The sequence below is a fragment of the Orycteropus afer genome, unplaced genomic scaffold, assembly GCF_000298275.1.
Source record: "Orycteropus afer afer isolate SDZICR_OR568_19922 unplaced genomic scaffold, OryAfe1.0 scaffold00083, whole genome shotgun sequence".
NCBI classification, from domain to species: Eukaryota; Metazoa; Chordata; class Mammalia; order Tubulidentata; family Orycteropodidae; genus Orycteropus; species Orycteropus afer.
The window spans coordinates 820,059-830,148 of record NW_006921670.1 but is presented as its reverse complement, the minus strand read 5'-3'; the positions used below and the strand labels follow the sequence as shown (position 1 = coordinate 830,148).

The 10,090-nt window shown below is 53.3% G+C and overlaps 1 protein-coding gene across 1 annotated transcript in view; it reads left to right on the top strand.

Annotated features, from left to right (window-relative positions):
• Positions 1-9,071, top strand: part of RAC2 (Rac family small GTPase 2) — a 17,111-nt gene extending 8,040 nt beyond the window's left edge. The window contains exons 3-6 of the mRNA XM_007941636.2: positions 2,483-2,600; positions 3,361-3,423; positions 4,156-4,315; positions 8,941-9,071. Of these exons, the coding sequence (XP_007939827.1) occupies positions 2,483-2,600; positions 3,361-3,423; positions 4,156-4,315; positions 8,941-9,071 (472 nt within the window). The remainder of the gene's footprint in view (positions 1-2,482; positions 2,601-3,360; positions 3,424-4,155; positions 4,316-8,940) is intronic.
• The last annotated feature ends 1,019 nt before the right edge of the window (positions 9,072-10,090 follow it).

Sequence of the window (10,090 nt, the reverse complement as noted above, 5' to 3'; positions counted from 1 at the left end):
TATGACCTTATTTTAACTTGATTACATCTGCCAGGACCTTATTTCCAAACAAAGTTACATTTGAAAGTATTGGGGGTTAGAACTTCAACATATTTTGGGGGAAACACTATTCAACCCACAAAAGGTCCTTTTGTCCAGGGTTCCATGACATTTCAAGGCCTGATGTACAAAGACTCTCTGCCTGGCACCAGGGTAGGTGCTTGGTGCCATTACAGGTGTCAGAATGCCAGCTCTCCCCCACTGCATGGACCCTGAGGCCCTGAGGACAGCCCAGAGGAGACAGACACCTTTGACTCAAGGAATCTTAGGAGGTTTTCTGGTACTGGAATTCAGTCTGGACATTACAGGAGAGAGTGTTCCAACATCCTAAGCTTGTCCCAAAGGCCTGTTTTCTAGACAAAGTCAAATGTGGAGAGAGGGAGAGGGTGGTCTCTAACCCTCAGGGGGAGAGGGGTATCCTTGGAGGGATGTGGAGTCTGATGGAGCTGGCTTCTTATCCAGTTTAGTCACTTACTGGTTGCGTGGCCTTGGGCAAGTCAGTGTATCTCTCTGAGCCCAGTTCTCTCTTCTGAAGTTTAAGGAGCTAGTTCCTTCCTCTCAGGGATGTGTGTAGAGAGAGATTATTTCCTAAAGTTCCTTGTTGAGCTTGGAGCCTGGGTTTGTGCCTCCCAGAAGCCTTAGAGTCCCCTCCTCTGACATTCATGTGGATCCTTGTGACTTGTCCAGTGTCCAGCCTTCCAGACAGACGGCTGAGGGAATGGATCAGCCTTGTGCTCCTCGTAGCCCCAGCCCCTGGCACTGGGCCTGGCAAACACTAGGTGCCCAATAAATGCTCACAGAGTTGAATTTTTTTTATAAAATATTTCAAACAGAAACCAAAGACTAGTACAATGAACCCCGATGTGCCCATAATCTAGCTTCAAAAAACAATGGCTAATCTTCTTTCTTTCTTTTTTAAATCCCTTCACCCATATCAAACCTGTCTTTTAATTATCCATCTGTTTCCCTCCTGGTAACCAACAAAGAATATTTCCTTCCCTGCATAAACCTTTCCTTGACTTTTTACATTAATGGATTCATACAATATTTCTCCTTCTGTGATTGACTTATTTCAATCAGCATAATGTCCTCCAAGTTCATCCTCATGATGAGGTGATTGGCTGATTCTTCATATATAATGTTGCATGGTATTCCACTGTGTGTATGGACCATAGTTTCGTTATCCATTCATCTGTTGATGGGCACTTAGGTTGTTTCTGTCTCTTTGCTATCGTATGAGTCGAAAACTCATGTTTGCCCTCGATGCCTCTCCAGTGTTGGTAGAGAGATTGTAGCATTTGCTATGGGGCCCCCAGCGTTCCTGGATGGCACAAATAGTTAAATACTTGACTGCCAACCAGAAAGTTAAGGGTTCAACCCCTCCCCAAAGTCTCTTTGGAAGAAAAGTCAGGTGATTTGCTTCCAAATGGTCACAGCCCTTTGTTCCCCTTTGTAGTCATCTTTCCAGCATGTGCCCGTGGCAGCTTCCAGAAAGTGCCTGTGACTGAGGGCTGTCAGCCTGCACTCTGGGGCTTGCTGGAAGGCCAGGGAGCTAACGCCCAGGAGCAGCCCTCTGCTAATGAGAGATGGCAGATGGGGGACAAATGCCCCAGCTTCCTTGCCCCTGTGGGGAAACCCTAAGACTTGTCCATGCTGTCTTCCAAGCGCTCCCAGCAGGACTGAGCTCCAGTTGCCCACAGCAGTGACAGATCAATAACACACCCAATATTGGCTGTGGAGTCTCTGCGTGACACAATGGTTTGATGCATCTGGCTGCTAACTGAACGGCTGGGAGTTCAAGTCCCCAGTCACCACAGAAGACAGGCCTGACAGTCTACTGAAAAATCATGCCTTAAAAACTCTATAAAACACAGTTTTACTCTGACCCACGTGGGGTTGCCATGAGTCAGTGTTGACCCAATAGCCATTTTTTTTTGTCTTCCCCACTCCCCTGAGATTGTCTTCCAAATAAACCACTTGTACCCCCTCCATGTCTCAGGGTTTACTCTTTTGGGAGCCCAACTCAAGACAGGGTAAACACTTACTCAACACAGTCTAGGCAACCAGCCTAAGTGTCCACATTGGAGATGAATCAAGTTTATTCTGATCTTGCCCCAAAAGGAGCGCTGCACAGCTTTGAAAAATTACCATCCCAAAGAATAGTTCAGGGTGGAAAAATAACCCAGAGGTAATGTTTTCTTCTTTATACTTACTTGCCTTTTAAATTTTAAATAAATTTTAAATTTTTAAAAGTTTTATGCCATGAATCAGTCAGGACAAAGTGACAGAAAACCCAGTGCCATAGTGCTGTGTGACTTTGGTCCAGTGGCTGCCCCTCTCTGGGCTCAGCCTCTGCCACCCAGCATCACGGGACTGAACCAGAAGTCCCTGGGCTGTGGAGTCTGAGACTGATCCCACCTTCTGTTTTGCTGGCTCCTCATAGGTTTGACAACTATTCAGCCAACGTGATGGTGGATAGCAAGCCCGTGAACCTGGGGCTGTGGGATACCGCCGGGCAGGAGGACTACGACCGCCTCCGGCCACTCTCCTACCCCCAGACGGTATGCTGGTCCACCTCTCCCCGCCGTCCTGCCTTTGCTCGCTCTCCCTGCTCCCTCTGCTGGGGCTGCCCTGCAGGCCGGCTCAGCTGGTGAGCTCTGACTCTCCCCTGGAGGCCCAGCGCCAGTGCCGGCTCCTCTGGGAAGCCCCGCGCCCCCTGCCTCCTGTTAGCATCTGCCAGTCTGCTCAGCTCTGTCTCTTGGGCTTTGACCCCACCTGGCTCACAGAGGGTGGGGCAGGCAGACCCTGGACAGGGCCCCATAGAGCCTAGGCCAGCGATGTCTGGGGGAGTACCGGGGGAAGGGAGATAAGCTGGTGGTGGGGGGTATGCCTGCAGGTGGCTTTGTCGCTGATGGACCTCAGGGCCCTTGGTTTTCCCTGAAGGGTGGGCCGGGGGAGGGCTGGGGCCAGTAACCAGATGGAGGGGGGCATAGGAGTATGAATTCTGGAGCCCCGGCTCCTCCCCTTACTAGAGCATACCTCGCCAATCCTTTGGTCTTTGCAAGCCTCACTTGCTGTCTGTAGAATACCCACAGAGAATACCCATCTGAGGATTAGGCACTCAGACCAGGGCCTGGCCTGTAGACAGTGCTAGGTTACAGCAGCTGGGCACCAGAGGTGGAGAACGCACCTCTGGTCTGTGCAGACCCACACCCCCACCATCCCCTTGAGCTGCTCTGCCCCAAAGGGGCTGCCCAGTGGGGAGAGGGGCTCACGCGGGACGCCTCCTCTCACGGCACCCTCTGCCCTCTCTGTCCCCAGGACGTGTTCCTCATCTGCTTCTCCCTCGTCAGCCCAGCCTCCTATGAGAATGTCCGTGCCAAGGTGAGCTGGGCAGAGTGGGGGCATTGGAAATGGGTGGAGGTGGGGGCAAGGGGACCCTGAGGGAGGTAGGGACTGGTCATCCCAGCCTCCTATGAGGATGTCTGAACCAAGGTGAGCTGGGCAGAGTGGAGGCATTGGAGACAGAGGTAGGGGTGGGGGCAAGGGGACCCTGAGGGAGGTAGAGACTCTCGACCCAGCCTATGAGGATGTTTGTGCCAAGGTGAGCTGGGCAGAGCAGGGGCATTGGAGACAGGGGTTGGGGTGGGCGTGGAGGCAGGGGACCCCGAGGGACGTAGGGACTGCCTCTGGGCAGTGGAGTGTGCAGGCAGGGAGGAACTCCAGTGTCACCCAGCACTGTGGGGAGCTTGCGGAGGGGGCCTGGGATAGTTAGCTTTGTCCTCTGCCCTCCATAACCATGTGTCTGTCCCCTGTCCTCCTGCATGATCCCACACTGTCTCTCATCTCTGATCAACTTCGCGGCCGCTCTCCTGCCCTCATACAACCTTGTGCCCATCTCTTATCTGCACCCACCCTCGTGCTTTGCCTCTTATCTGTCACCATCGTACCTCCTCTTTCCCTGCAACCACGTGTCCCCCTCCTCCCCGCACAACCTCATGACCCCCATCCTCCTGTCCCTCTCCTCGCCATATGCCCCTGTGGCCTCTTTCATCTCCACTCGCCCTCCTGCCCCTTCTGTTGCTGCACAACCTTGCGCCCCTGTCCCCTGGCCAGTGGTACCCCGAGGTGCGGCACCACTGCCCCAGCACCCCCATCATCCTGGTGGGCACCAAGCTGGACCTGAGGGATGACAAGGACACCATTGAAAAGCTGAAGGAGAAGAAGCTGGCGCCCATCACCTACCCACAGGGCCTGGCACTGGCCAAGGAGATTGGTACTGGGCTCAGAGGGGCAGCCGGATGCAGGGGACCCTGATTGCACCTCATGGCAGTTATGAGCATGGGCTCTGGGGCCAGGCTGTGCAGTGTAGACTCTGGCTGGGCCGTGTCCTAGCTGTGTGACCCTGGGTGAATCATTTAGCCTCTCTGTGCCTATCTCCTCATGAGTACACCATGGCGATAGTCATGGTTCCTTCCTCATCGGGTCCTGGGAGAATGAAATGAGTTAATATATTGAAGCTGGAGATCAGAGGTTACACGCAGGAAGCACTCTGTGTTAGCTGCTGTTACTATTATCATAAACAGACTGAAATGAAAGGGATGCATTTTAAGCAGACAGAAGCAAGGGGTGGAAGGTGGAAGACTGTGGCTACTCAGAGGACAAGCAGCCAAGTCAAGCTTGGATGCTCCTGGAAGGCTTCCTAGAGGAGGTGCCCCTGAGCTGGGTTTGCAGCATGATGCATTCTCTTTTTCTCACTGCCCTTTCCCCTCCCCAGTATCTCAGCCCATCTTTTCTTTGCCTTCAGATCACTGGGCCAGAGAAGCAAAGTGACTTCTCAAGGTCACATGGTTAGTAAGTGGCAGAATCGTGACTTGAACACAGGACATCCAGTTGCTGGCTTGGAGACCTCCTCATAGTGGTGCAGGGCTGCTTGCATCAGAGAGTTGATGACAGAAGGGCGTGGCCTTTCCCATGGTCTGGGTCTGCTATTCCCATCTCTGGCCCTGGTCAGGCCCCAACGGGCCCCACAGCCTGCGGATGGGGGAGTTTGCGCAAGAGCCAAGGGCCGCCAGGCAGGTGTGAGTGACCCAGTTGTAGGGGACTCCTGCTTCACCACAGGGTCCTGCAGGACCAGAGTGTGGCCCTGAGTCAGGCAGCCTCCCCACCTTCTCTACTTCTGCCCTGCCCCTCTTCCTCCCACCGGAACTGGGGGGGCCCCAGGGGCTCACATCTCTTCACAGGAAGAGAAACCGCAGCCACTACCTCCCTCCATCCCGTGACCAGCCCTGTGACACAGCCATCTTTCCCTGGGGGCCTCGGACTGCCCGTAAGCCGTGCTTCCTGCTCCATCTTGGGGGCTCCAGTTCTTGGAGCCCGCTGGTCTTGTTTGCTCACAGACACCAGGGATTCTGTCTCTGCCTTCTGTCCTTTCCAAGCAGCCTGTACTCATGGACTCCGTCCCCCAAGACAGAGGCTCCCCAGGAGGCGTCCTTGCCGTCCCTGACCCCTTCCCTTTTAAACCATGTGCTTTGGGGTAGCAAGAAGGGCCCTAGGGCCTGGATTCCAGTCCTGGCTCCAGCCCTAACTGGCTGTGTGGCCTTGGGCCAGTGGCTCCCCTTTTCTGCAGTCTCCCCACCTGCACAAACCTGGACAGTTCTCACAGGCCCTTTCTCTTCTACGAGATGATTTGGGAGTCCTGCCTTGGACTCTTGCCAACTCCTCCCCCACAGTTGACCCCATGTGGGGGTGCAGAGGGACAATGACTTTGAAGTAACCTCAGACCAGTCCAAACCAAGGAGGAGGCCTTGGGAACTGGCAGGGCTGATGAAGAGGGCACCTGTTCCCTGGGTCCCTCTGTCCTGTCCCTTGGAGACTCCTCCCCAGGCCTGGAATGATGAGTTGTGGGGCAGCTCCTGTTCCCCGTTGATGATTATGGCTGATGTGGGTTGAGCACTTCCTGGGTGCTAGGCCCTGTGTATTCTCCCTGCTCTTGCTACAAGGGAGGGACTCTCGTTAGCCCCATTTCGTTGTTGTCAGGTACTGTTGAGTCGGTCCAGACTCACGGTGACTGTATACGACAGAATGAAGCATTGCCCAGTCCTGTGCTATGCTCACAACCATTGCTGTGTCTGAGTCCATTGTTGCAGCCCCTGTGTCAGTCCACCTCGTTGAGGGTCTACCCCTTTCTGGCTGACCCTCTGCTTTACCAAGCATGATATCCTTCTCCAGGGACCAGTCCCTCCTAATAACATGTCCAAAGTAAATGAGATGAAGTGTCCAAGGAACACTCTGGCTGTACTTCTTCCAAGACAGATTTGTTCATTCTTCTGGCAGCCCAGGGTATATTCAGTATTCTTCACTAACACCATAATTCAAAGGTATCAATTCTTCTTCAGTCTTCCTTATTCATCGTCCAGCTTTCTCTCACATATGAAATCTAAAAACTCACTGCCGTTGATTCGACTCATAGCAACCACTCCTTGGGTTTCTGACGTGGTATCTCTGCAGAAGTAGATTGCCCAGTCTTCCTTCTGAGGAGTGGCTGGTGGATTTGAACCGCCAGCATTCTGGTTAACAGTCAAATACTTTAGACACTACGCCACTAGAGTTCCTCATATGCATGTAAGGTGATGGAAAATACCATGGCTTGGATTAGGGACACCTTAGTCTTTAAAGTGACATCTTTGCTTCTTAATACTTTAAAGAGGTCTTTTGCAGCAGATTTGCCCAGTGCAATGTGATGTCTGATTTCTTGACTGCTGCTACGGTGGGTGTAGATTGTGGATCCAAGTAAAATGAAATCTCTGATAACTTCAATCTTTTCTCTATTTATTGTGATGTGGTTTACTGATCTAATTGTGAGGAATTTTGTTTTCTTTATGTTGAAGTGTAATCTATTACGAAGGCTGTAGTCTTTGATCTTCATCAGTAAGTTCTTCAAGGCTTCTTCACTTTCGACAAGAAAGGTTGTGTCATCTGCATGCCGCAGGTTGTTAATGAGTCTTCCTCTAATCCTGATGTCGTGCTCTGCATATAGTCCAGCTTCTCTGATTATTTGCTCAGCATACAGAGTGAATAAGTATGGGGAAAGATACAACCCCGATGACATTTTCCTGATTGTGAACCAACCCTCACTTTACAGATGGGGAAACTGAAGCTTAGGGGGAAGTCACTGGCTCAAAGTCACCAAGCCAGGATTTGAACCTGGGCCACCTGGATCCCTAAGTCAGGAGGATCAGGGTCGTCAGCTGCTCCTAGCCTGCCCCACACCCTCTCTGTGGCCACCTGTCCCCTGTCTCAACTATCACATGTCAACGTGTCCTAGACAGAATGGGAGATGGAGGCCCAGAGAGGGGTGGCTGGCTGAAGTTCAGAATGGGTCAGAGGCCCCCAGCTCAAGACCTTTCTCTGGACATCACTGAGCCATGAGGGGCGTGAGGAGGGGCGGCGTCATGGAGGAGGCAGTGGGTGGGTGTAAGTGAGGTGGGTACTAGCTTATAGTCCCTTATAGGGAGAAAGTGGCCCACAGCCCAACACCCTCCTCAGCTCAGAGGTTCATGGAAGGAGTCACCCAGCTGCCTCAGGGTGCTCCATCCCTGCCCCATGCTGCCCCCAGGCTCCTCACTGCCCTAGGGCATCGGTGGGCCTCCCCCTTCTAGGGGCTCCCCACCCTCCCTGGCCTGTGATGCTGGCTCCAGAATCCTGGCTGCGTGCCTTTGAGCCATGGCTTCCCCTCTCTGGGCCTATTTCCCCACCTGTATGTAACTTGGTGAATCACAGTATCTTCACAGCTCAGTGTCTAATACCTTTCTCTCCAGAGTAGTGGCTTTGGGGGGCAGGATGTAGATTTCCGCACCCCGCCCCTCCCCTTCCTCTGTGTCTGAAATCGGCCTCATGCAGAAAGGGTGTTGTGGTTTTTCCCTTGAAGGAAACTATTTGAGTTGTAGTGGACATGGGCAAGTCACTCGGTTCCTTCCAGAACGTCATGGAACACTGGACCAGTGCTGGCTGCCCTGGGAGTAGAGTCAGCCTGCCTTTCACTGCCTGTAGCCCAGGCTTTGCCCTGGGTGGTCCCAGGGGAGAAGGCCGATGTCCAATCCCCACTGCCCTCACTGAGGGGCCTCATGGTCCTGGGTGGAGCGGAAACATCTAGCGTGTGACCTTGGACTTATCCTCCAAGATCCTCAGTTTCCTGATTTGCAAAATGGGAACGAGGCTGATGTTTGGTGAGTTGATATTTGGAAGGTCCTGATGTGTGGGCTGTTAGGGTCCTAAGTGGTGCAAATGGTTGGTTTTTGTCTGCTAAACTAAAGGTTAGTGGTTCAAACCCATATGTGCCACCATGGGAGAAAGAAAGGTGCGGTGATCTGTGTCTATACAGAAAACCTATGGTGTAGTTTCCACTTTATAGCACATGGGGATTGACTCGATTGAAGTGTTTTTTTTTTTTCCGGTGTGTAGGCCATGAGTGTCTTGGGCCTCCTGAGGCTGATTTGTACCCTGGAGGAAGCATAAAGCCATGTTTATGTATATTCTAGAAGAAAGTGAGGTGCTGAGAGGTTGGGTCACTGTGGCTTGAGCCCCTGTCTTCCCAAGAAAGTATGAACATTTCTGCCTGTCTCCCATAAACCAATGGCTAACACGTCCAAGCCCCGGTAGGTCTTACTCTCTCCCGATGAACTCAAGTAGGAATCGACTCAATGACAATGGATTAGTTCAGACATGAGGACAGAGGCACAGAGAGGGAAAAGCCCTGCTCAGCGTGGCCCAGCTCCCAGATGACACTAGCAGGACTGGAACCTGGCCAGTGACCCCACAGCCTGGTGTTCCTTTGTGGCTTGGGAGGAGTTTCTGCCTGGGCCCCTGCCCTGACCTCAGCTCTCCTATTGCCTCACCCAGACTCTGTCAAATACCTGGAGTGCTCAGCCCTCACCCAGCGGGGCCTGAAAACCGTCTTCGATGAGGCTATCCGGGCTGTCCTGTGCCCACAACCCACACGGCAGCAGAAACGCGGCTGCAGCATCCTTTAGGGGTAAGATTCACTGGGATTGGCACTTAGGCCAGGATAGGGCAGGTATCCAAGTGCCTCAGTTTCCCTAGCCTTCTGATCACTTACCTGAGCCAATCTCACTCTGAGGAGCCCATTTCCCAGAAGGCAGGCCCAGGGCACCAGGAAAGGCTGCGCACTTGCTTGAGCCAATGTAGCAGGTGTCACTGAGCATCCGCTCTGCCCATCCCTGTGTGGGAGGATGGGGAGTACAAGGGATGGAAGAGAGAGCCAGGAGACCGAGCTAGGAGACTCCTGGGGCAGAAGAGGCAGAGATGGGATGCAGGCAGCCCGAGAAGGCTTCCTGAAGTGGGCCACTAGGCTGAGAGCACCTGGCAGGGACATGGGGGGAGGAGCAGAGAGGGCGGTCCTGGGGGAGGCGATGCTTGGAGAAAGGCCTGGAGGTGGGGCTAAGCCTTGGGCCAGGAAGGCCACAAGTGAGCAGAAGGTTCTTCCTGTCCCCAAATTCTCACCCCTGACTGTCTCCCTTCCAGGTTGCTCCAGAGCCCTCCCAGCCGGATGACTCTCCAAGGCCCCCACCCAAAGCCTGAGGTACCCCGGCTGGTCACACTGGCTGCAGTGCCTGGTTGATGTCTTCTCTGTGCTGGAGGCTGGTGTGAATTTGCAGCCACTGTGTCCCGACCCCTTATGCTCCCAGGGGAAAGAAGGGGAGCCCCGGACCCAATATGCCACCCCTGTATTGCTGCAGTCCATGTTAGCTGCCTCGTGTGGCAGCATCTACCCATTTATTCTACACCCACCCAATGCCTGAACCCCTCTGGAAACTCGGGGCCAGGTGGTTGCCGGCCACCACTTGCATACCTTCAGGGACAGGGTTGTCACTCCCTCCTGAGGCAATCTGCTACAATATTGCCAGTTCTGCATATCTGAGTTATTCCTTCTACTGAGCTAAAAATGAGTGTCTCAGAGGTTTGCTCCTCTGGTCTTGGTTCTCCTTTTGGCAGCAGCATCAAACAAACAATTGTCTCTAGATCTCAGTGG